We start from the raw sequence: 27,347 nt of genomic DNA, 5'->3' as shown, positions 1-27,347 counted from the left end.
GACAATTTTCTTGATAGATATCACTTACTAAAGTTAAATCAAGATCAGATAAACAATTTAAATAGACCTATAACCCACAACATAGAAGCAGTCATAAAAAGTCTTCCATCAAAAAACAGCCCAAGGCCAGATCAATTTAGCATATAACTCTACCAGACTTTCAAAGAAGAGCTAATACCAACACTCCTAAAATTATTTCACAAAATAGAAACAGAAGGAACATTGTCAAATTAATTGTATGAGGCCAAGTCACCCTTATACCCAAACCACACAAAATCACAACAAAGAAAGATAATTACAGACCAGTTTGCCTTGTGAACATTGATGCAAAAATACTCAATAACATACTCTCAACCTGAATCTAAGAACACATCGAAAAGATCATCCACCATGATCAAGTAGGCTTCATCTTAGATTGATAGAGGTACTTAAGAGTCTCTGTTATAGAAGCACATTTGTATCCTATTCTGTGGGATTCTGTAGTGCACAGTGCTAATGATTTAATTGTTCTGAGTTAACCTGTCATCTAGGAAGCTTGAGAGGAGAGCGTTATTGGCCCTAGTGCTTGGGAGCCTCCTCCACTGCACAGAGATGATGAAGATGGGCAGTAGGTTTGCCCCTGCTACACAGAGAAGACAGCAAAGAGAAAAGACACACAATGTCGATCTCAGTGACAAGACTGAGCACCTGACCAGAAGGGACAGCCTAACTTTAAAATGATTCACTTCCTGTTTCCATTTGCCACATCATTGGGCTAAGGAAGGAATGGAAGAAAGATTTTTATTATGTGTGTAAACGTAAGTCACAAAACAATCCCACACAAGTTTGGAATTATGATTAATAAAAGGCTCATTTATTTAAGGGTAAAACTTACAGATCACTGTCCAAGAGAGAGAGGGGGAGGGGGAGGAAGGGAGGGAGAGAGGGAGGGAGGGAGAGAGAGAGAGAGAGAGAGAGAGAGAGAGAGAGAGAGAGAGAGAGAGAGAGAGAGAGAGAGAGAGAGGCCTTTAATACACCAAACTGTAAAATAAAGCTGTCCTCTTCTCCAGAGTGTCTGTATGAATTCCCTCATCCCTCCAGGCCATTGCTCTTCTCTCCAAGTTTTCTCTTTTGCTGGTCAGGACCACCTTCCAGCTGTACGATGGACTGTAATCTGGCGCCCTCTACTGAAGCAGAGAGGAATTTGAGCTGACGCACGGAGACAAAAACATTCATTTGCGTAGGAAAAAAAGATAAATAAATCTAAAACGAGCAAATAAACAAAATCTATAGAATGATTCTTTTACGTTTGCTCAGTCGCAATAACAGAAGCGAGGGAAAAACCTGGGTCCGTGGCAGGGGTGGGAACAAGGGGTGGGAGGGAGGGCGTGTCCACGACTGCGTAGACAGCGAGACCGAGGGGGCTTTACAACATCGGATTGCTGAATACCGTTGCTGACAGGTGTTGCTACGATACCCTCCACAGTGGAGGAGCTCAGACCCCAAGAAGCTGGTGTCTAGCTGCGACCCAGAGCAACGATGGGCAGTCCGGTGAGTGGAGTCTGGGATCTAAGGAGGGCGGAATGGGTTATTCAGACCCTGTGGCTCTTGGGAGCCCGCCTAGTCAGGCAGCGAGGGAGGCATGGGATTCTGTTCCTTGGAGAAAGGATCTCTGGGACTTGGGACTGCCTAAGCGAACATGGGCCAGGAGAAAGCCCAGGATCGCGGGTCCCACGGGGTGGGCGGCTTTGCTCCTGGCTGCAGATCCCACTGCGAGGAAAACATAGCTAGTGCTCAATGGCTCCCAGAAGGGGAAGGGTAGCGCTGGGTAACCCCTGTGTTGGTTCTTAATCTGCATCAGAGAACAGCCCAGTGATACTGCTGCTTGCTGCATTCTTGGCCCTTGCCTGGGAAGCCATGAAGCATCATCCAATAGAGCTGCAGCAACCTTCAGAAAGGATGTCAGCTCCGTGGTCGTGTTAAAAGCCAGGATATTTAGAGGGGGCCGACATTTTGAGTCTTCAGTACTGTTTACAAGATAAAAAATTTTAAAAGGATGGGTGGTCATAGGCCCTATTCTTTATACACACGAAACTGGTAGAATGGTGTGAAAATCTAAATGCAGTTAAAACCCAAGGTACTGTTTTCATAGGACTGGCAAGACCACAGGCCAGATTTTGCTTTACCTTTCTTAACAAAGGAGAATGGTGGTGTGTGGTGTCTCCTGCCCAGCAGATGCTCTTAATCTTTGACCAAGGCATTGCTTTTCTGTTTCACAAATAAACGGGCAGGTGGGGGAGGCTTATTTCTTCCAAGTCCTTGTGGCTGCAATGAAGATACAAATTTAGACCTAGAAAGAATTGGGAAATGAGATCTATATACCTAGTAGGTGCATAGCTGTCAGGTAAGACCCAGGCTGTAATGAACATCCACCTTCTTGGTGAGAATTACTGGAGGATTTCTTTGTCTACATGATTGGGTTCTCTAGTCAATTCTTGATTGGTTCATCTTTTAGCATCGGCTAAATTCTGGACACTGTACTGGTGTTTTAATCATGGGAATTGTTACCTTACCCCCGTGATATGACTGCTGTTTTTGCAGCAGACAGGATCCTAGGATTTTTATCATCAGAATGCTATTTTAGATTTTAGAACATTTGCATATGCACAATGAGATCTCTTGGAAGTGGGGCCCAAGACTAAGCAGGAAATTTACTCCTCTTTCATGTAGATATCTTCTGTGCAGACCCTCGGATAATGGCATGATTATACAGTTCCTTTCGGTGACTATGACCATCACACGATGGCAAGTGTGGAATTTTCTATAGTAATATCCTGTCAGTACTCAGAAGTTTCAGATATTGAAACATTAGGATTTTTCAGTTTGTCGCCTATGCTTCATTTAACCCTGAGAGTGTACTGTCATCTTCCTCCAGGCTCCAGGGAGGTTAAATAACGTGTCTTACCTAATGCATCTCGGATCCACTTTTGGCTTGGGTCTGCCCTGGTTAACACCCAGCAATCCCCTCCCCTTCCTGGGAAACAGGCAGCCATTATTCTGCATGAACCAGAAGAGAATATAAATAAATACTACGTGATTTTTTTAACAGTGAAGCCTCACGCTTGGCTGCCTGCTCCCCAGTCTCTGTGGGTTTTTTGTTTTGTTCTGTTTTTCACCATCCCTAGGCCCACTTCTCAATCTTATATATGCATCTGTTTTTTTCTCACCCAGAACACAGTTTATTTTCATTACAGAAAACAGATAATAATTTTCTTATTACAGCCTTTGCTAGGGCTTTGGTTTCATTGTGAGAGAAAGGCATAATATGTAAAAGAAAAAAAAAACCAATACCGCTGAACTAACACACCATAGTCTGTCCCTGGGAATTTCTTAAGATAAACTAAAATGTATTGACCCTTTGGCTGCAGAGTAAGAGGATACATTTTCTGGATTTTTCTAGCTTTCCAACAAAATAAGAAAGGATATAAAACAGTATCAGTAATATAAAGAAAAATTTCTGGAAGTCCCTAGGGCACTTCAGAGTTCAAGCCCCTTTGAAGGTGGTGTCTATGAGCATAAAAAGGGGGAGGCAGAGCAGGTACTGTGGAGGCTGCATCCTTATAAGAAGCTTGCCGCTTTTAACTTCCTAAAGGGTAGTGACTTTGTTGTGAACCTTAGAACAACGAAGTCAAGAGATGTCACAGGTAGGCATGGCATATTCATCATACACTAGAGTATCCCAAAACAAATTGTCCATGCAAATGAAAATTTGCAAATATTAATCATCACTCAGATGATGGGATTTTTAACTTCCTGCAGCCTTAAGAATGTTAGGAAACCCAAGTATACCATACAGATGGATATTGCTGCATAAACCTTTATGGCTCTCTCTTGGGTTCCAGGCAGAAAGTCTAAGACTCTGGGGCTCCGTAGGTGAAGACAGTAAAGCACTCAGGGATATGGTGGCATTGGAGATGACCACAGGGTTGAGACCTCATCTCTTTCAGGGCATCCATCCTGAAAGAGCTCCAGGAATACCAGGACAAGGTCTGTGATGGAGGTTCAGGATCTATGACACTTTTAGTGGGTACAGGCAGAGCCAAGTCTCCCTGACTGTAATGCCAGTTTTCTTTCTCTCGTCCTCCTCCTATCCCTCACCCCCCCCCCCCCACAACTACCTACAGGGTACTGTTGGCCTCAAGAAAGCCAGACATAATTTGTTCATCTTCCAGGATACCAAACCACAGACCCTGTCAAGGACAACTAGGCTTCTATTGCTGCCTAAACTCTAAGAAAGACAGTGTTGATCTCTACCAGTTAATTTTACATAATGAGATTAATGTTCATGACAATGAGATGTGTGTGTTACTTCTCCCAGTAACACTTTCTCCATTCAGCCACTAAGTTTTAGGCCATAGCTCTTTTGTAAGAAGGCATCCATGAACAAAAACAATTCCATACAGTGGAAAGGAAGACATTAAAACTGGGGTGCTCCCACTAGGTAGGGAAGGGAATAGAAACCCTTGTAGCAGACTGAAATTATTTCCAGACCTTCAAACACTTGTTTCCCAGGTCTGGGTGTGGCAGCATATATCAGTAGCTCCAGCACTCAGAAGGCTGAGACAGGAGGATTAGCAGTTGAAGGTTATTCTTGGCTACATAGCAAATTTAAGGCCAGCCTCAACTATGTACTATTCTAGCTCAACTTACCTCCCCACCCCCAGAGTCATTTTTTAAAATACACCACCGTCTTCCTCTACCATCTAACCCTAATTCCACAGGAAAGCAGGTATTATAAGTCAAAGATATTTTATCACAATGAGAATGCCCCACCGTAGAGGAGTGGCAAAAGCACACCTTGAAAATGAAGTGAGTCAGATGATAAACCACTCTTTCACACTCACTCTGATGGGAAACTCCAAACCAAGGTCATTTAAGTGGTTTCAGTTCAACGGTTAGAGATAAGCTTCAATTTACCATGGTAGCAGAGACTGTGGCTAAGCAGAGGCTAATACCTCATTAATATTCAGAATGGTATGTGCACTCTGGGTTTGTTATAGCAATACATTGGAGCAAGAATAATGTGGTCAAAATATCTTGTTGAAGCAACTAGATTTGGTGAATTTGGGCATTCTTGTGGGTCAAGGGGGACAAAACAGAGTCAAATGACACACTGACCCCATGTACATAATATATGCCCCAACTCCAGGAACCCGATGTTCTCTGGGAGTATAGTATTTTCAAAATTGTTCAATGACACTGAAGTATTAGATTTTCCCATTTAGGAAGAAGAAGGAAGAGATTGACAGTTTTGGGGATGGTGAAGGGAAAATGCTAGGCAGGTAATGAAAATATTGTGGGCAAATGAATTCTAGGGAGACGATAGATAGATAGATAGATAGATAGATAGATAGATAGATAGATAGATAGATAGATAGATAGATAGATAGATAGATGGATGGATGGATGGATGGATGGATGGATGGATGGATGGATGGATGGATGGATAGATAGATAGGTAGATAGATAGATAGATAGATCGATCCCTATATGTTTTTTCAATTGGGAAAATTTTAGGTAGAAGGAAGAGGCAAAGGAACTCCAGTACAAGAGGGCTTGGCTATTTAAAGGGACTGAAAGGAAGGTGTGGCAGAGCTTGCTATGCAAGGAGGAGACACAGCAATATGAGGTCTGAGAGCATGCATGTAGGCACTGAGCTCCCAGTATTTGCAAATGAATGGGCACCTAGGACTCCATGAGGCTTCAGGTGGGAACTTATAGCCAATTTCATAATGGCTGTCCGATTGTTTGACTCTGGAAACATCATTAAACGTGATCATCTTGTCCTGACAAATCAGCAAGAGCTCGATAATCCTCACAACCATGGTTTTGAGACAGACGGTACAAAATAATTTTATATTTGTGCTTCATTTTTAAAAAGAACAATGCTTTATGCACTGGGAAGGCTGTGTGGTGGCATGCTTATGGTTGTGAACTGTGTAGCCCGTGCCTGGGCTTGGGTCTTGTCTCTACCACTTCCTAGCTACGCTACCCGAGAAAAGCCAGTTAGTATCTCCTTCATGTTACTCACTGTGTAAGCGTTGGCCTCAACAGCACCTTCTTCGTAGGTTCTTGAAGTGTTGGGCGAAGTATTTGATCTGAAGTGTTAAGAACAGTGCCAGGTACATAGTGTGTTCAAGAAATGTTAGTTTTAGGATCATTAGTAGTTCAGGCACCTAATAAAAGCTAAAAGCTGAAATAAATATTTTGGTACATTTTTCCTGTGTGTGTCTGTTCCTGTCGTTTATTCTTGTACCCTGGTCTTTCAAACCTGACAGTCATGTATCTACTACCATAGAGGAAAAAATCACAAAAAGGTGGAAATGTTTCAGAAAGCAAAGTTTTGCAATGATAATGGTCCGAGACATTCAAGCTTTAAAACCACACAGGCTGAAAGAGGAGGAGAAAGTTCATTCCACAGGCTTGCGGAATTCCAGGGTGGTGAAAGAACCAACGTTTCTGACCCCGGGGAGATAAGTATTTTCCAGTCTTGGAGAAGGGAAGGGCTGACTAGGGTCTATGGCCACACACTAGCATGAATGCATAAAGGAGCATTATATCTAATACCAGCCGTAGGCAATAAAAAATAGAACCTGCACAGAGGTCTTGGGGTCCAGAAGAAGGAAGGGTGCAGTGTAGCAAAATGCCACAGGCACTTAGAGAGGGCATTCATGAATTTCTTTGCCCAGCATGAAGAGAACCTGGGAGAGTTGACAAGAGCACAAGAGAACTGCCGTTTGCCTTTGAAGCGGGGATTGTTCAAATATATGGCATGGTGGTTGAGGGAAACACGGCTGTCTTAGTGAACACGAGGGGGAGAGATGGCTGTATGGGAAACCTGGTAGTCCCATGCTGTAGCATGGTGTGCTGTAGGTGCTCACAAGTTCCGGGAGTGCTAATGCAGTGCCGGAGATGGGCACCTGTGTAGAGCGCTGGGGTGGTGGGAGGCTGAATGGTCAGAGAAGGCACAGCATTGGTGGAAATCAAGTTTCTACCCCCAGTTGTAATGTGAAATAAAATGAAATTCAGTTCATGAAAATTACAGAGAAAATTGGCATGTCTTGCATTCTTTTAGTATAAAATTATAGAATTGTGGCCATGAAAATGGCTCAGTGTGTTGAGGTGCTTGCTACACAAGACAGGTGACCAGCTTGTCCAGCAAGTGCCTCAACACACTGAGATCATATAAAGGTAAAAGGAGAGAGAGCCAAATCCATGTCGTTGTCCTCTGACATCCACACATATGGATAACATGCAACCCCACCCCCATTCCACATCATGGACATACACACACACACATACACACACACACACACATACACACACACACATACACACATACACACACACACACACACACACTGATAGTGAATTAATTAAAACATAGAAATATAGGAACTGGGGCTGGAGAGATGGTTCAGTGGTTAGGAGCATTTCCTGCTCTTCCAAAGGTCCTGAGTTCAATTTCCGGCAACCACATGGTGGCTCACAACCATCTGGAATGAGGTCTGGTGCCCTCTTCTGGCCTGCAGACATACACACAGACAGAATATTGTATACATAATAAATAAATAAATAAAATAAATATAGGAACTTATCCATCTTCTGCTTGTGTCCTTTAAAATGAGCGTACTTTAGATCCAACGAAACAATTCCGAGGCAACCAAAAGGCTGATCAGAACAATCTATCTCTAGCAAGCCAATGCCCAGAATAATATTCCCTTAAATCATGCCGGGGTATCTTTCAGGGCAGAGGATTCCTGGGCACATAAAGAAAAATAAAGCAATGAAGTAATAAAAAAGTTAATATCCGTACTGGCTTCTAGTATTTACAACCTTGGCTGCATTTTCGGGAGTCTGCCTCAGCAAAGCCCAAAGAAGTCACAGGTTTCTGAAAAGTGTTTTCCTTTTGTGTTTTGTCCTTAATATTAGCAGCGGCTGATTATTTGGGAAGGGTAATCTGTCTGACATCTGTATTTTCTCTGACAACTTAAGGCAGCGTGACCCAGAGAGGCTATGTGTTCAAGACTTTGCTCTGGACAATGGTAGCTTCAAAGCAAGGTTCACAGTGCCAGGGCCCACGAAAGAGCCACTCTGTAGCTTTTCCCTCCCCACATCCTGAGTCCTCTGCTATTTAGTCCTTTTATAGCCTTGGGTTCTGTTTCCATGCAACTCTGGTGAGTAAACTCTTGTGATGGAGGAAGGTCATTGGCTAATAAAGGAACTGCCTTGGCCCATTTTATTGGTTAGAACATAGGTAGGTGGAGTAAACAGAACAGAATTCTGGGAGGAAGAGGAAGTGAGGTCAGACTCCACATCTCTCCTCTCGGGAGCAGACGCCTCAGAGAGACACCATGCTCCCTGCTCCCGGGAAGATGCACACGATGAAGCAAGCTGCCAGGTCAGACATGCTGAATCTTTCCCAGTAAGACCAGAGCTACACAGTGTATTAGAGATGGGTTGATCGGGATATCAGAATTAGCCAGTAAGGGCTAGATAGAAATGGGCCAAGCAGTGATTAAAAGAATACAGTGTCCGTGTAATTATTTCGGGGCATAAGCTAGCCATGCGGGGCGGCTGGGTGCGGGGACGCAGCCCCGCCGCTCTTACTACAACACTCTTGGACTCCAGCATTTCCTATAATAGGTGCTACAAGGAGGCTTGCCTGGCTCCATCCCAACGCAATCCCGTTTCTATCGTTTGCTTTCTGTCTTCAGGTATTCAGGAGACCTTTCTGCCATCTCTCCACCTACAGCCTGATTTGGGGCATGGCAACGGTAGCGCTGAGCACAGCTCAAGGTAAAGATGCTCAGTTCTTCACCCAGAGACCTTCTGGGGTGGAGGCTGGCCACTCCTGTGTGTGCTAGGCTAGCCCACTTGTCTGCATGAATTCCTGGAGCATGCCACCCATCCCCCTTGGGGTAATGAGAGTGCTTCTGCCCGCTTTCCACACTTTTGTTTTCAAAGTAGCGGGGCAGTTTGGCATTCTGAGGCTATCCCTGCCTGTAGATAAACTAAAGTTAAGAAAAACATCCTCTCCCAAATAAAATATGACGTCAGTGTTTCACCCACAGAACTGGGTGGAGAAAGCTATGAAAACAATTCCCTGAACTTGATTTTATGGACCTGGGAAAAGTTGGAGTGAAGGAATAGATAGACGTATTCTTCCTGGAAGGCAAGCCTTAAAATTGAGTTCACCCACTTTTTACAGAAAGGATGTTTTAGAAAAATGCTGACTCTTAGAGGTGCTTAAGCTTACCTTATCTCCTGTTCAAAAACTATGCTTGGACCACCTTCTCCCAATTTCCTAATTTGTCTTGTTGTTTATGGGAGGTCACTGCTCAGTTCATGCTGGTTTTGTTGTTGTTTCTCACTTTTGGTGTGATGTCATTCATCATTAGTCTCTGGAGAAGGCACTGCCTGTGTAGCACTGGCTTTACCCCCACCCACAGCCCCGGCACACTATGTCCATTACAGGATTTACTGACCGAGTAGCAGAATCGAAAAGGATTCCAAACTAGCACTGAATTTCTACGTTTCTAGCCAAAGTTTCTACTAAGGGAGATCCTCTAGAGTCAAACATAGGCTTACCCATGTATTCAGCTCTAGTTTTGATCCACTTTCTAAAAGTGAATCTGCATTCTAAAAGTAACACTTTTTTTCCCAAATATATTCTGTAAAATCTCCAAAAGTTTTCAGGCAACCTCAATCTCAGAAATGGGTTCTTAATACCAGAACTTCCTCATCTTTAAGGAGTTCCCATCATTAAATTACCAGCTATGTAATACTTAGTGGTCAAAGTTATAACTGGATGTTACTCCCTCATTTGTTTTCTGTTATCTAGGGAATGTTTGTGTGGGTTCTATTTCCTGGTCATACTTGTTAGTATTTCTTCTTTTTGATTATCTGCAAAGAACAAATTTTAGTGTTTTGTGCAAGTCTATATATTGTCTATCATTTTATTATTTAATTCCCTTCTGTTGTTTGATGTAAGAAGGAGGAGGTTTGGAAGCAGGCATCTATTCATGTTCAGTCTCTTTGGTACCCAGTAAATGTAGTTAGTATTAAACCTGTCCATCAGATAGATACTTTCAAGTTTTACAGACACTCAGTGCATTATGTTCTGGTTACCATTTGATTATGATAATTTATGAATCTTGCTTTGAAATTAGCTATAGAGTTGAGAAGGATTGGGGGAATTTCTGGTTTATTGCAGTGTAAATAGTGTTCAGAAAGAGTAAATTTTTAAGGCCAATTTCAAATTCTGTTTGGGGAAATATTTTATGTGTGCTTTGAAAAGATGATATATTCTCTCACTAATTAGTGTACATATCTGACTAATATATATTCATAAATATAAACACATATGATGACATATAGATCTAGTATATTCAAATTAAAAATAATACCACATATAAACATGTTTATATTTTCTACATTATACTTGAAATTTTGCCTTAATGATTTAAAATTATGGATTTGAGGATTCTGAGAGATGTATAGGAATCACTAATATTATGACTAAATTTATAAGTTGCTATTGTAATTGCTTTATATATCCCAGTGTTAGGTTGTCAGGCACATGAGACTTTATTAATACTATGTTGTCTGATGTTGAATTGCTCCCTTCATCATTTTATAATTTTTTCTTTTCACATATGAAAAGTCCTATTGGGTAAATGTTAGAATGCATAAGTCTATTTTTTTTGAGTTTTACTTTAATCCTTTGCTTGTAAATATCCTTATAGGTGACATTTGGGGGGAATGCCATGGTCTGGCCTTCTGGTCTGCTAATTCCTCATTCAGTAGTATCTATCTGCTAAGTTGAACAGTATTAAGATTTTTTTATTTCTTGTTCTCTAGATCCGATGCAGGATGTCCTTCTGTAAATGTGTTGCTTTTATTGGTTAATTAATAAATTTGCTTTGACCTATGGCAGGATAGAATATGAAGGCTGCAAAGGACATAGGGAGAGTAGGCAGAGTCAAAGAGATGCCATGTAGCTGATGAAGGAGACAGATGCCAGATCCTTACCAGTAAGACACAGCCTTGTGCCAATACACAGATTAATAGAAATGGGTTAATTTAAGATTTAAGAGTTAGTTAATAATAAGCCTGAGATAATAGACCAAGCAGTGTTGTGATTGATATAGTTTCTGGGTAAATCTTCGGGTCTGGGTAGCCTGGAAACATAAGAACAATCTCTGGTTACAGATGGGCATCATTTGTTGACATAGGTTTCTGTCCTGCCTGGTCCCACAGCTATTCAGTCCCAAAGAAACACACAGAGGCCTACTTTATTTATAAACTGGTTGGCCTTAACAGGCTCAGTCTTCTTGTGAACTAACTCTTACAACTTAAATTAACCCACAGTTCTTGTCTGTGTTAGCCTTGTTACTTGATACCTTTTATCTGTGAGGCATTCTCATCTTGCTTCCTCTGCGTCTGGGTGACAACTGCAGACTGAGCCTTTCCTCTCCCCAGAATTCTCCTGTTCTGGTCATCCTGCCTATATTCCTGCCTGGCTACTGGCCAACCAGCATTTTATTAATCCAATAAAGTGACAAATCTTTACAGGGTACAAGACCACTGTCCCACATAGATATTTAATTTACAATGTTGTTTTTTTACTCACCCATATTCATGCCAAAATGCTTATGGATTTAATGCCTGCATTCATTTGTTGTGAGTTCTTGGGTATAGCATTTATTAATCCTCTTTTATTATATTCCCTTTCTCAAATTTTCAGTAATTTGCTATTGGTTATTTATTACATAGATACTAATGCATTAAGTTACTTGTCATGTATAAAAGGCTGGCATTGTAGAGAAGAAATAATTACTATAACATCTGATGAAAATAGAGAATATGAAGATTATCAGTCGGTGTCAAAACCTCTTGATCCTGTTTGGTATATCAAGCCTCCCAGTGCATCATCCTGTACATCACTCTCCTTGTGTGTTTGTGCTCAGTCTTGCTTTCCAGAGCATGTGTCATCTGTGATGCTTCCTTTGTCTTTGATGTTTCCCTCCTCTGTGGTGTTCCCTTTCTCTGCAGTGTGTGTGTGTGTGTGTGTGCACATGAACTCACCTAATGATCTTATTCCAGTTGACATTTTCCTGCTCAGTCATCCTACTTATTTTCAAACTCACAGTGATTCTTCATGGTTTCTGGTCTCTAAGCATTTTCTTGTTATTATATTCTGCCTCTGCTTTTAAAAGTCAAACAAACACATTTCTCTGCTAACATATAGGCATGTACATACATTTTGTTTTTGTCTTTGCCTTTTTCGTTCATTTCTATATTTGAGTTTCATCCTATTTGTTCCCAACTTTTTTGTTACCAGAAGTCCATGTGTGTGTGTGTGAATGTATGTGTGTATGTATATATGTAATGAGGTTCTGAATATAGAAATATTCTTTTTTGTTTGTAGTGGAAGTGGTGACACAGGATGAGAGAAAGCTGCTACACACGCCTGCATCCTTAAGATGTTCTCTGAAACGCTCCCAGGAACCCTTGATTGTGACATGGCAGAAAAAGAAAGCTGTAAGCCCAGAAAACATGGTCACTTACAGCAAAGCCCATGGAGTTGTAGTCCAGCCTGCATATAGAGACAGGGTAAACATCACTGAGCTGGGACTCTGGAACACAAGCATCACCTTCTGGAACACAACCCTGGACGATGAGGGCTGCTACATGTGTCTCTTCAATACTTTTGTTTCTGGGAAGATCTCAGGGACAGCCTGCCTCACCCTCTATGGTGAGAATCTGTGAGAATACATTCTTTCCTTTTCAGAAATGCTATACCTTTTCCAATAGCATTGGGAATGTGGTTGTAGTGCCTGGATTTTCTGTGTCATAAGCATGGACAGGTTCACTAGAAGGCACTTAGCCTTTCATGCCTATTGTGGCTGCTACTGCAGGGTTTGGAGAGCTCTAGGCACTGCACTAAATTGGTTGGCAGGAACTGTCTTCTCTGTGGGGTCTTCATGTCACAAAATTTAAGACAATGATGAGGGCAACAAGTTCTCCACAGAAGTGGTTTGATTTCTGACTTGATGTTTGGACAGCAAATATGCAATATGTTATCTCCACAGCCCTTGGCAATTTCTGGACCTAATGACAGAGGCAGATTAGTCTAACCTGTAGCCAATATCATATCTTTCTTATTTTATTTCAAGGAAGCTGTTTTAAGATCACCAAGGGCACAGCCAGAATAGGCTTTTCATAATGAACTGGCACCACTGATAAATACAAGAGGGTACAAAGCATTCTTTAAACATGCCCTAGGTTTAGTATGGTGATATTATTGCCCCGTTGCTGACACAGGGCTGTGATGGAGCATTAGGAAGTGGTACTAAGGATAACTTTGTAACATTGCACATGAGGTAGAGGTTTTAGGAGGGAGAAGAAAATCCTGGCAGAGTCATTACACATATTGAAGCAAGGCTTTAAGAATGCCATGGAAAAGAAGGGGGTCCACTAGGTAAGAGAATGTGGGAAATGTGTTGGATGCAGGGCTCTTCTACTTACTTCATCTACGATAGACTATCTCAAATAGTATATTAGGCTTTCTTCTTGATTTTCACATCTTTGTTTCTCTCATTTCCTTCCTTCACTTTCCCCCACCCCTTTTCTCTCTCCCTCATTCTTCTCTTCTTTGCTCTCCTTTATGCTTCTCATATTTTCTCTTTTCTATACCTTTTCTTTTTTTCTATGGTGGGTTTTTTTCTCCTCATTTTTTTTCTCTATCTCTCAAACTGGGAATCCTCTTCTCACTTACAATGAATGACCCTTTCTACATCATATTTATAAAAATCACATTCGTTTTTCCTTACTTTTGTCTCTCCCAGCACTTACTGATGCTTGGATTTTGGGCACCCTTCCACAGTTCCGCTTCCCCAGCTACTGGGATCTACCTATCTCCTGAACCTACAGGCACAAACAAGCTTCCACTTACCACTGGCTTCTAATTAACTTGTGAGCTTTCAGGCCAAGTACAAAAGCATTTGTTTGTAGAGGTTGGCAGAAATAAGGTTTACATTCCAGTAGAAATGAAGTTGTTAGCTTGGGAGGCCTATTGACAACAAGAACAGGCTGAAGCTAGTGGGAAAATTAAATGACTTTCCCTGCTCTGTAAGGTGATCCTTGGGGCCCTCCCATTAGTCCCTCTCTGGTCTTCCTAGTTAGGAACTCAGGGTTTCTAGCCTGCATTTTAGGTATGTCTTCCAACCAAGTTTTTCTTTTTTTCCTTTCCATCTCTGCCTCATTCAGCTTTTTGCAGAAAATGGCTATTCCTTGAAAACAACAGGCTCAGGAAGCTAGGCCCCGCCTGGTGCTAGTGATAGGTACAGAGTACACATGCAGAGGTGCTGATGAGGGGATGATGTCAAATTCTTTCTGAGAAACATTGAATAGAAGATATTGCTCACACAACAGATACAGACTTATACTGTGTAGAAGAGAAAAGGATCATTTCCTGTCTTCATCTCTCTCTCTCTAAGCAGTCAGTTTTACTAGAGAAAAACTATGGACATGGTATTTCTCATGAGAGGTTTGGACTCTGTGCTCTCCACCGGAAGGGTTGGGATTTATTCAGGAGAGGGGCTGTCACCTCATCTGTCTAGCTCCCACTGTATTTCTGTAAGGCTCCTTCTCTCATCCCTGTGGGAAGACACAGGACCCACATGAGGGGCTTAACTGATGGCAAGCCATGTTGTTTTTCTTTTGTCCCAGTACAGCCCATAGTATTCCTTCACTACAACTATTTTGAAGACCACCTAAACATCACTTGCTCTGCGACTGCCCGCCCAGCCCCTGCTATCGCCTGGAAGGGCACTGGGACAGGAATTGAGAATAGTACCGAGAGTCACGTGCACTCAAATGGGACCACGTCTGTCACCAGCATTCTCCGGGTCAAAGACCCCAAGACTCAGATTGGGAAGGAGGTGATCTGCCAGGTTTTACATCTGGGCACTGTGATTGACTACAAGCAGACTCTGGACAAAGGTAAGAGAAGGTGGGCAAGGGAGACTGGTGCTTCTATGTTTATGTACCTGGAAGAGGGTCATGGTCTTCAGAGACTTTCAACTGCTCAGCAAAGGACATAATTGAGAGAGAACGAGGCAAGTGTAGGAAGAGTTGAGGGAGCAATAAAGCAGGTTTCTATGTAGTCTTCCCATTCAAAGAGGTGACATTCTAAGACCTCCAGTAGCTGCATGAAGCTGCAGAGAGTATTGAGCTATATGTTTCACACACAAACACACCCCTGTAATTAAGTTGGCTCTCTAATTAGGCATGGTAAAAGATTAAACAACAAACACCAATCAAGAAAATACAATTATAGCAATCTGCTTTAGTAAACATTTGTATTTAAAATCACTTTAAGAAAAAAAAATACATTGAATATAAGCATGTGGTGGGAAAAAAAGAAGTTGATCTGAAAATCAAGGCAGCTACTCCTTCACTAAGAGAAACAGCATACACAGTGTGGATACACTGGGCAATACACGTGCTTTGTGGGGTAGGATGAGATGATGTGGGCTGTGGTCACACTACTCAGAATAGCCCATGAGCTAAAATTTGTGAATTGTTCCTTTCTGGGATTTTTTAAAAATATATATAATTTTGGATGACCCAATAGCTAACCGAAGTTTCAGAAAGTAAATTGCCAGCAAGGGAAGATGGGAAAACAGCGTATTGATTTACACACATATAGCTGATAACAATCAACGTGGAACTATTTTCTAGGCAGTCACAAAACCGTGTGTTCAGTACTGTGGTAAGAAAGCCAAAGTAGACCATGAAAGTACCAACAGTGAAGGATATGGGTTCTCAGATCATTCTGGAGAGTTAGGAAGGTTTCCTGGACAACCCCATGTCTGTGATGAAATCTTTGGATAATCTTCACTGAGAAAGGCCCTATCTGAAGGGTCATCAGTCTTTCAAGAGAAATTGCTTACCATTCATATGGTTTTCTATTCTCTCAGACGATTCTTTCCAAATCTTTCCTGGAACTCATGGATGCCAGGAGTGAGGATTGTGTGTAAGTGACTACAGAGGGCTTGGTTTCAGAGTTAGGAGCTTGACAAGCATGGCTTTCTCTCTATAGTTTTAAGGCATTGGCTCTGGAGTGACACACAGTGGTAAGCATCCTAAAATAATGGCTACTGTACAGGGCATGTTTCAATAAATACAGCCTAGAAGAGCTGTCCATGTCTTGAGCAGTGGCCTCTGGGAAGTAGCTCATATGGCAGTATCTGGGCTCCCTAAAAATTCAAGGCTAGTTTGAAATTGGGCAAAGGGCCTCGTGAGCTGCATTTGGACATTCATGAAGAGAGCTTCAGGATCAGCCAAGGCCAAGAGCAATGTCTTGAAAAACAAGAGCTTGAATAGGAAAATTAGTTCTTTTCCAAGAATTCTGAGTTTGACCTACATGAAATGTTTGCTCTTGTTTGCACAGTGTTTGTTTATTCCACGGAACTTTTATTGATGATGCCAAGAGCATTGTATGCAGCTCTAGAAACCAAGGAAATGAGACAAACCCAAAGGCTTTGAGTTCAGTCATGAAAAATCTATTATAGAGAAGGTGTGCGAAGCTTTCTCTCCCTTTGTGTTATCAACGCCAAGGAGATAGTGTTTTGCTCCATTGGGCACTACTGGAAAAAGATTTAGTAATGAGGACATAGATTGGAAGAAATGCAATAAAACATTGAATGAATTGTTTCTGATGACTGGCATCATAGGATTCATAATTTCCCCTTTATATCTCCTAATATATTTACATTTTTCTTTAATGAATCGGTCACCATAGTGTAACCTATAGCAAGGAATATGAGTTTTGGAGGCAAAATGATTTGACTAAGCCTTGGCTTTTACATTTTCTACCCTGGTATTAAGCTCGGTTAGTCTTCCAGGTTAGGAGTGGTATCATTTTGAAGTTTGTTAGATATTAATAACATTTAACCCATTGACAAAGATCTTGTTATATGTAACTGCATGAAATATGTGTGCTGTCACTAATATCTAAATGTGTTACAAATTAATGAGGTTGTGACTACAGACATAACCAGGTCTGTGTTTCAGGATAATTTTAGGTGAGAATTCAGTTGTCTTTAAAAGTGATTGTACTTGTGGCTTTGTGGTTTTTTTTCACTTTTTGCCTCTGTGGCCTCCTCTTCTGAGTTCCCTTTCCCATTCTCCCCTCATCCCCTGCAGGATTTTGGTTTTCAGTTCCACTGTTGCTAAGCATCGTTTCTCTGGTGATTCTTCTGGTCTTGATCTCAATCTTATTATACTGGAAACGTCACCGAAATCAGGAGCGAGGTGAGTCGTCACAAGGGATGCAAAGGATGAAATAAGGTAAATATCATTCTTTTATAATAACTTGGGGTTGTTTGAATATATAAATAAGTGGGAACAGCACTGTTGTATTTGTTGTTCATAAAATACAAATATATTATGAAATATAAAATTAATGCTGTTTAAGAAAACCTGTAAGCTTTCTTTCTCACAAGTGGACATTTCTTTCTGCTTTTCATTTTCTAGGATAATTTAAAGTTTATCCCAAAAGTTAAGAGTTATGGTTCTTAGGAAGTCAGTAGGGAAATATTGATTGAATCACATTGGGATCTGGTGACATCAAATAAAGAAATCTGGTACCCATACAGGGATCTCTCCACCAGTTAATAAGGACAAACTTTTCTCATTTTACAGCAACCAAAGGCCTTCAGACCAATTAAGAGACTGTGATCACCCAATGCCATCACCCAATAAATAGCACTTCTAGGATGCCCCAAACACTATCAACACAGAAGTGATTCACACATGTATTTGGTATTTCATAGTATTCTGCCTGCCTTCCCAAATTGGGAATTTCTCTTTATCCCTTCATAACATTTGCCATGGCATTATATATAAGTAGCTATATATTTCTCAATAAATACTCATTTATTAAATGAGTGACTATATGGAGCTAGCATAAATAAATTTTCCTTTTTTAATTTTTTTAAATTTTATTTTACATTCCAACCACATTTTTGCTCCAACTTCACCTCCTTTCCCCCTCACTTCTTCCCCAGACCCACCCCCCCATCCATTCTTCCCAGTGTGTAAGGGATCCCATGAGGAGACATCAAAGTCTGGCACATTAGGTTGGAGCAGGACCAAGCCTTTCTCCTCTGCATCAAGGCTGAGCATGGCATCCCACCACAGGGAATGGGCTCTAACAAGCTAGCTCATACACTAGGGAAAGATCCTTATCCTACTGCCAGGGGCCTCTCAGATAGTCCAAGCTTCTCCACTGTCTCCTACATATGGAGGGCTTAGTTCAGTCCCATGGAAGCTCCACAGCTGTTGTCTAAAGTTCATGAATTTCCACTAACTTGGTTCAGCTGTTTCCATAGATTTCTCCATCATGATCTTGACTCCCTTGCTCATATATTCCCTTCTCCTTCTCTTCAGTTAGATTCCCAGAGCTCAGCCTAATGCTTAGCTGTGGATCTCTGGATCTGGTTCCTTCAGTTACTGGATAAAGGATCTATGGTAATAGCTGGGGTAGTCACAAATCTGATTACAGAGAAAGCCATCTGTGCACCCTCTCCTCTATTGCAAGGAGTCTTAGCTGGGGTCATCCTTGCAGATTCTTTGAAATTTCCCTAGCACCAGGTTTCTTGCTAACCCCATAGTGGCTCTCTACCCAGATCTTTCTTTCATTGCTCTCCTACTCTGACCCTATCCCCACTTGAACACCTTTACCACCCTTTACCACCACCTCCCTCTCCCCAGTTTACCTAAGAGATCTCATCTAATTCCCCTTCCCAGAGTGATCCATGTGTCCCTCTTAGGGTCTTCTTTGTTACCTAGCTTCTTTGGAGCTGTGGATTGTGATTTGGTTATCCTTAGCTTCACATCTAATATTCACTTAGGAGTACATACCATTATTGTCTTTCTGGCTCTGGGTTTCCTCACTCAGGATGGTTTTTTTTCTAGTTCCATCCATTTGCCTGCAAATTTCATGATGTCATTGTTTTTTTTATAGCTAAGTAATACTCCATTGTGTAAATGTACCACATTTTCATTATCCATTCTTCAGCTGAGGAGCATCTAGGAAGCTTTCAGCTTCTGGCTATTATGAATAATGGTACTATGAACATTGTTGAGCAAGTGTCCTTGTGGTATGATTGAGTATTTTTTGGGGTATATGCCCAGGAGAATACCTGGTCTTGAGGTAGACTGATTCCAAATTTTCTGAGAAAACACCATACAAATTTCCAAAGTGACTGTACAAGTATGCACTCCCATCAGCAATGGAGGAGTGTTTCCCTTACTCCACATCTTCTCTAGCATAAGCTGTTCTCAATATTTTTTTTATCTTAGCCATTCTGACATGTGTAAGATAGTATCTCAGATTTATTTTGATTTGCATTTTCCTGATGATTAAGAGTGTTGAGCAATTACTTAAATGTCCTTTGGTCAATTGACATCCCTCTACTGTGAATTCTGTTTAATTCTGTACCCCATTTTTAATTGGATTGTTTGGTGTTTTATTGCCTAGTTTCTTGAGTTCTTTATATACTTTCGAGATCAGTCCTCTGACAGATTTGAAGTTGGTGAAGATCTTTTCCCATTCTGTAGGCTGTCATTTTGTCTTATTTGCCATGTCCTTTGCCTTACAGAAGCTTTTAAGTTTAAGGAAGTTCCATTTATTGATTGTTGCTCTTGGTCTTTGCTATTGGTGTCATATTGAGCAAGTGGTCTCCTGTGCTAAGGCATTCAAGGCTACTTTCTACTTTCTTTTCTATCAGGTTCAATGTAGCTGAATTTATGTTGAGGTCCTTGAACCATTTGACTTGAATTTTGTGCAAGGCAATAGATGTGGATCTATTTGCAATCTTATACCAGCACCATTGTTGAAAATGCTTTCCTTTTTCCATTGTACCATTTTGACTTTGTCAAAAATCACTTGTTCATAGGTGTATGAATTAGTGTCAGGGTCTTCAATTCGATTCCATTGGTCTAAGTGTCTGTTTTTATGTCAGTACTGAACTGTTTTTATCACTATAGCTCTATAGTTGAGTTTGAAGTCAGGGATTGTGATGCCTCTGGAAGTTCCTTCATTGTACAGGATTGTTTTAGCTATTCTGAGTTTTTTTTTTTCCACATGAAGTTGACTATGGTTCTTTCAAGGTCTGTGAAAAACTGTGTTGGGATTTTGATGGGTTTGCGTTGAATCTGTAGATTAGTTTTGGGAAGATTATTATTTTTATTATTTTGATCTTACCTATCCAAGAGCATGAGAGATGTTTTCATTTTCTGATATCTCCTCCAATTTCTTTCTTCAAAAACTTAAAGTTCTTGTCATACAGGTCTTTCACTTGTTTGGTTAGAGTAACCCCAAGATATTTTATATTTGTGACTATTATGAAGGGTGGTATTTCTCTGATTTCTTTCTCATCCCATTTATTATTTGTATATAGGAGCGTTACTGATTTTTTTTTAGTTAATCTTGTATCCCAACACATTACTAAAGGTGTTTATCAGCTGTAGCAGTTCCTGGGTAGAGTTTTGGAGGTCACTTATGTATACTATCATATCATCTGCAAATAATTTTCAAAGGTATTTTCCCAGTTCTCTTCCTCTTATTGTAACTAGTACCCCATGAATGTCAGCCAAGTCTTAAACAATATAAGGCATCAGAAAATAAGATTGCCACTAAAACAAGGGAAGTGAGAGAAGTGAGCTATGTTTTGAGAAAGAATTATGTTTTTTTTTCTGAAGGCTATGTACAACCTATTAAGCACAAATCTGCCATTTTTATTTTTTGATGTATTGTGCTTTGTTTTGAAATGGGAATTTCCTTGGGTGAAGGGGTAACATGGGAGTTTTTTTTCCATTTCAGATAACTGAACTTCAGGGTCAGGAAAGAAAACAAATGTTGTCTTTGAGTGATATTTTAGGATTGAATTTAAAATATCCCTCAAATTCTACCTTCTTTTCCTTTTCGCTTGATGTTTTGAGGGTTAGTTTTCATGCCCTCACAACTTTTTTGAACAGTTTATCTTGCCTAACCCTTAAGTCAACAACAGATCAATTTATATGACTTGGCAAAATAAGCAATGAGCCACCAATGTCACTGACCCATTTCTGAAAGTAGATGAAAAGATTTGTTCTGTCTGCAAGATTATAGATCAGACAATTTCACAGCATATATGCATAAATAGAGCATGAACTCTCCCCACAATATCAAAGGCAGAAATCTCTTTGATTTTATTTATCCAAACATTTCTGTTTTTCAATTAGGAAATGGGAGGCCAGATAGAGAAACCAGCCTCCTCGCAAGTCATGGGCAGTTCTCATAAGCAGGATGGAACTAGATTGCTGCTCTCCTGCCCCTCTCCTGCCTGGGAAGGAGCTCCTGCTGCCCTTCATTATAAACTGTTCTCTGTTCCAAAGAAAAATGTATGAAGTATTCAAATTCATTTCTTAAAGTTCATTTTGACCAAGAGTTATATTTGTTTAAGCCCAAGATAAATTTCACTAGACAGGTATATTTGAAAAGTAATATTTCTTAGTTCATTAAGCAAGTCTTAGATTTTCAGAAGAATATAATTGCTAAATAAAAAAAAGGCAGTTATTCAAATTGGAAGAGGTTGAGTTACGTTATAAAGGTACACTAATGACGTGGCCAAGGAAAACAAATACTGTTTTTTCTGTTGTTTCTCTATCAAATTATCAAAAACATTATAACTTACACCATAAAAATTCATTGTCCTACAATTCTTTAGGTCAGAAATCCAACACAGGAGTCACTGGGCTAAAGTCAAGGTGTCTTCAGGGCTATCTTCCTTTCTGCATGTTCTAGAAGAAAATCTATTTCCTGTATTTATTCACGTGTCTCAAATGGACCTCGTCCATTGCTTTTATACCCCCTTACATATGCAGAGCTACTGATGACCACTTAGGTCATTTTCAAGTTGAGTGTCTCCCTGGCTCTTTTTCCTCCCTCTTACACACATATATTTCTGGGCCGGCAATTAAATTGCATGGAAAACCTCCTCATCCATGTAACAGATTACCTTCCCACATTCCTGTATTAATGATGGGAATGTTATCGAACACCCCTGTTATAGTACCACAAATGCAAAGACAGGCTGGAGTAAACAGAGACAGCTGGTACCTGGCTTCCAAATACAAGCATCCAATACCCGTAATTTCTTAGCTTCAGCTTTATTCAAGGCAATGCTATATCAAAGGACATGAAAAACATGATCAGACCCTCTGAACACATCACTTTGGCTTTCTCATTCAAGCTTCATTTATTTCCAACCAAACAAAACTTTGTTTTCAATATTTTCAAAATCATATTTTGTGTTTTAAGTCTTTAACGTAAAAATGTAACTTCTGCTTTCTGTTCTTTATTAATCATCACTAACTGTAACATTACCAACACCAGTTCTTTTAATTGGAACCTCAATTCTAACTACTTCCTGCTTCTCTCGACTCATATGCTCCTCAAAGCAGCAAGTATTGCTTAGTCATAGGTAAGTCCACTTGGATTTTTTGTAAGAGAAGGTAAAATGATGTTAGACAGGGCCAAACTGGTCTTTCCCATCTATCGTAACTTAATAAGATGGAAATTTCTGACTAGGCATGACAGCACACGTTTGTAATGTCAACTGCTGAGAAGTTAACACCAAGAAATCTCAATTTTAAGGCTAGCCTGGTGTATATAATCAAAGACTGTCTAAAGAAAAATATGTAAAGATTTCTGAGTCTCTAATATTGAGAGAACAATATTATGAAGCCATTATAGGTTTTAAGAACCTGAGTATTTTCTTTATCAGTCCTTAAAATCCCTACCAATGAACCTCAATTGATATCAGCAGGTAATACACAATATAACTCTTAAAAAATTCTTAGAACTAATAAGTACCATACTTGTGATACTTTAATGTACACCACACACACACACACACACACACACACACACACACACACCCCTCATGAATTTTTTTCTTCCACAACTTTAGTGTAATCTTCTATCCCACAATATAATATTATGAAAGCTTTAACAGATCAGAAAGCACCACAAGGCAGCCTATTTTTTTTTAATAAGCAAACCAGAAAGAACTCACTGTGACCTACCAATGCTCCCAGTTCTAAGACTGTTGTTCCTGGTTTGCAAAATATACAACTTTCCCTCATATTTATATAACAAAGACAAAAGATTAGACTTGTATTTTGTAAGTCCTTTGATGATTATTTTAAACTAAATATCACTTGGGTTTTCATCTTTGAAAAATGTGTGTACTAATAATTTCAACTTCATTATTTATATTACTTTTTAGACTGTTAAAATTGTATAAACAACGTATAATACTGTGCTTTGAATGTGTGTACAAATTGTGGAATGGGTAAATCAAGCTAAAGAATACAACTTCTTTATTATACTTTAAACCTTTTTATAATGAGAACATTTACAAGCTAAAAAATAATAAGAAGAAAGTTGTGAAGATTTGAAAAGAAGTGCATGCTATTAGAAAAATGCTAAAAGCCAGCACTAACTAGCTTAGGGGACAACCAGTAGAGTTATTTTTGCCAAATTATTTAGTACAACTGTTTTGGTCATGGTAAATTTCAAGCTACCAGCAATTTAATCAGTGGCCTACACTATTAAAGACCCATTCAGATCACTGAGTCATTGCAAACTCCCAGTACATGCTGATTTCTGTGCATACTAAGTCTGTGGTCCTTTGTAGTTTTATCAATGTGTATTTTCATCAGTTGCACCAATGATGAAAAGGAGGTAAGCTCGAGAAGGTAGATAGAAAAAAAGATGTGAAGATACCAGCAAGCTGGATTTGAGGAATCAGAATTCAGAAAACTCATTTGAGCACAGGAATGGGAGTAATTGGAAGGGAGAACACATGATATTGATTCCACCAGCTGGTTTAGGAAAGTGTGGAGCAAGATAAGATGAGAAGGGAGAGAGGATAGAAGGTATATATATATGACAAAAATTGATACATATTGAAAATATTGGCAGTATAATTTGTTTCATTTTGAAGACGTGGGATTATTTTGGTTAAGTTGAGTTGTTTTGGAGGAGGAAAGAGACATGATGATAAGTAGGCTGGTTATTTGCTAATATTGTATATATATCCATATCCATACATACATATACATAGATACACATATACATATATGCACACACACATATATATCAGACAGAGAAACCATATATATATATATATACATAGATACACAGACATATATATGTCATATACATATATATGCACACACACAAACACATATGTGTGTGTCTGATATATATATATATACATATGTACACACACACACACACACACACACACACACACATATATATATATCAGACAGAAACCATAAACAAATTAATGGATAAAGATACAATGAAATAGTGAAAATAGATTTGTGAGAAAACCATATATGGCATACAATGAAAGGGGAAAATGAATGGGAAACAGGAGCCACTTATGTGAGATGAATAATCTGAGGACAGCTTCTCTGAGGTGGTCACATTAGAACCTGGAAACAGAGGACGAGCCTGGTGTGGAGGACAGCAGAGATAGTTGATCTGTAGCAAAAGAATCATACATTTGAAATCTCAAAGAGAGAAAAGCCTAAGAACTTTAGAACAGTTCTACATGAAGCTTGGTTTGAGGAGGGTTTCCCATTCAAAAACCACTTCTTACTAACCTGCAGTAGAGGAAGTGTTTGTTGAGACTAAATAGATGATATGATAATAATTTGACAGGGTAAGTTCATGTCTGCTAAGTACAATAATTTAAAAAAGTCAATTACCCAATATATGTCTGGCCTTTTCTTTATATTATAATATTTAACTTGTTTTAAAATACCCAGTCATGTTAGGAGGGAAGGTCGTGCTTTCATGAAACATTGACGGCTAATGCTGCTGAAAATGTTGGCTTCTAAAATATGCAGAATTTTGAAAGACCCAGTAAAATGACCTAAGAGTACAGAGAGAGGGAAGGAGGTACTAAGATTAAAAATTTCAAGCGTATTATCTCACTGTCTACATTCCTTATGGGGGAGGCTGATATCCTCCCACTTTATGAGCTAGGAATTAATAACTCTTGAAAATATTTCTGTCTACTTAATGACTCTTCCCAACCTGATTTTCAGCAAGTTACAGTCTGGGGGAAATTAAACTCAGCGGGTCTCATTGAAACATTCCCAGGTCATTTTGGCATTCTTAAACATGCACCTTTCTTTGTAGTCTAAGGCGAATCTCTACTCCATTACTGGGTTAGAAGTGTCTGCTTCCAGCCAGTGTGTGAGCCCAGCACTTGGGAGACCAAAGAGGTAGAGAGATTGTTGCTAGATCATGAACATTCTGGGCTTCACAAGAGTCAGTGAGTTCCAAGATAGCCTAGACTACAGAGTGAAACTCTATCTTAAACAAAAAGAAAGAGAGAAAGAAAGAAAGAAAGAAAGAAAGAAAGAAAGAAAGAAAGAAAGAAAGAAAGAAAGAAAGAAAGAAAGAGGAAAAGAGGAAAAAACTAACAAAAACTAACACCAAGAAATTTCTGTTTCTTAATCCTTCTGTTGTTAATTGCTTCAAATATGTCCAGCACTGACACACTTCTCTTTCTTTTATCCAGAACTCTAGAGAATTATCCAGAACCCTGAAAGTTTTTCCCTGGTCTACTTGAATCTGATGTGAAAGGAAAGCAGGAGGGGATGATCATTCCTCATGGGACCTCAAAAGAGCAAAAGACACAGAAGCAAGCATGTGAGGGATTTGACTTCTGGCTGTCATTCTGGGTCCTCAATGTTTGCATTCCAAGAGGAAGTCGTGTGCCTCAGGTCTGTTGTAGGACTTGATTTCTTCGAACAATGCAGTGTCATGCTGTTAGAAATGCACCAGGCTTAGAATCACAAGTGCCAAGCTGGCTCTTAGGCTGACTTGGGCTCCCACCAGAGGGGGGCAAAAACCCTTGTAGTATATTTACCTCACAGAGCTTCCTCATCCTCATACAGCATAGAAAGGAGTGGGACCAGATAATTTGCCACGAAAGTCTGAAACCTGATGGAATTCTAGAAAGAAAGATGAAGAATAACAAAGGAAGAAGTGAAGAGAAAAAATAACACAGAAGGGTCCAAAGAACTTCTGAGACTGCCTTTTGCCGTTCTGTTGGTGTCCCACCTCTGCTTCTGTTCTTAGGTCCACAAGTGTGTTTCCCTGTCCCTGTCGTTTGAGTATCTAGTCTACTACCTGCTATGATTCTGCTAAGTGTTGGCCTTGCTAGACTCCTTGACCCCCCCTGCTGTTCTCCACGTGCTTCTATGAGGGTAACTATGATGAAAATAGGACAGAATTTAGTGTGAAGTAGCATTGGCAACCGTAACGTGTCCATTTAACTTATTTTTATAGCACGTAGGCAATATTGTTAGTCTTAGCCAGTAGTTCACATCTTTACAAAAGCATGCTTTCCCTGTCCATTTGGACCACACTATCACCCTCTTTTAGGCCATCCCAAATCCTGCCTAGTGTAATAATAATAGATTATGAAAACAGATGCGTAACAATTCCCTGTACAGCAGTCAGGTGTATATGCTCTCTCTCCCCCTTAGCTTCTTTTTCTGTGACTTGACTTTTCACAAAGAGAAGGCAACTCTGGAAAAACAATCCCTTCATTCTAAAGGCATCCTGAACCATCCATTCTCAACCCTTTGACAAGACTAGTGAAGTTGTTCTCTGTATCTTTTGCTTCATCTGTCTCTTTGCAGTGACCTAGAAGTTCAAGTGTAAGTTGTTTCCATTGTTAAACTGAATATTTATATACTTGGTATGCTTTTCATGTGTTATTTAATTCTGTATTATTTCTTATATTTGTATTAAAATACTGAGCAATTAAAAGTGTCAACTAAATACATACTTGATGCGTGACATTCCCTTGAGATATATAGAAATAAAGAATAACACTTGTATTTTCTCTCTGTATGTGAAATCCTCAGTGGACTTGTTTGCCTACTCACAAGACTCTTCCTGGGGTGTCTCTGATATGGTCAGTGAGAGCTACTGTAGCTGGGTGTCTTTTGATGTGACTCTACAGGTCACGGTGCTCTCTTGGTTTTACTTTTAAATAGCAGACTTCACACCCTGACTAGCTTAGATGATCTCTCACACAGTAGGAGTCATCGCTCTGGCCTGCTGTGTCTCCAGGTACCTCAGCTGAATCAGTGCTGGGTCAGGGAAGGGGAGTGAAAGCAGCTTCTCCAATGAGTCGTCCTCAGGACCCAGC

General features: G+C 40.0%; 1 protein-coding gene across 6 annotated transcripts; it reads left to right on the top strand.

Annotated features, from left to right (window-relative positions):
- The first annotated feature begins 1,375 nt into the window (after nt 1-1,375).
- On the top strand, nt 1,376-27,046 carry LOC142844878 (OX-2 membrane glycoprotein). Of its 6 annotated transcripts, XR_012909784.1 has the most exons (7): nt 1,382-1,530; nt 8,757-8,838; nt 12,473-12,799; nt 14,776-15,048; nt 17,257-17,400; nt 22,493-22,580; nt 25,704-27,046. XR_012909784.1 is itself a non-coding variant. In XM_075963674.1 (6 exons), exons 1-6 carry the CDS (start codon nt 1,519-1,521, stop codon nt 25,709-25,711), a joined length of 810 nt encoding a protein of 269 aa, XP_075819789.1. In that variant the 5' UTR covers nt 1,382-1,518; the 3' UTR covers nt 25,712-27,046. The 6 variants fall into 6 exon arrangements, 5 of the variants coding, with proteins under 5 accessions (XP_075819793.1, XP_075819789.1, XP_075819784.1 ...); XM_075963674.1 differs by lacking the exon at nt 22,493-22,580 and having other exon boundaries at nt 17,257-17,364; XM_075963669.1 differs by lacking the exon at nt 22,493-22,580.
- Nucleotides 27,047-27,347: the final 301 nt, after the last annotated feature.

Source organism: Microtus pennsylvanicus, chromosome 1, assembly GCF_037038515.1.
Source record: "Microtus pennsylvanicus isolate mMicPen1 chromosome 1, mMicPen1.hap1, whole genome shotgun sequence".
Classification (NCBI taxonomy): Eukaryota; Metazoa; Chordata; class Mammalia; order Rodentia; family Cricetidae; genus Microtus; species Microtus pennsylvanicus.
The sequence above is the reverse complement of the archived record's forward strand: the minus strand, read 5'-3'. Positions and strand labels throughout refer to the sequence as shown.

Excerpts from the sequence above, each read along its gene's own strand:
- LOC142844878 (XM_075963669.1), top strand. Across the intron at positions 8,839-12,472 it reads AGCGCTGAGCACAGCTCAAG|TGGAAGTGGTGACACAGGAT; the intron begins GTAAAGATGCTC and ends TTTTGTTTGTAG. Across the intron at positions 15,049-17,256 it reads CAAGCAGACTCTGGACAAAG|GATTTTGGTTTTCAGTTCCA; the intron begins GTAAGAGAAGGT and ends CATCCCCTGCAG.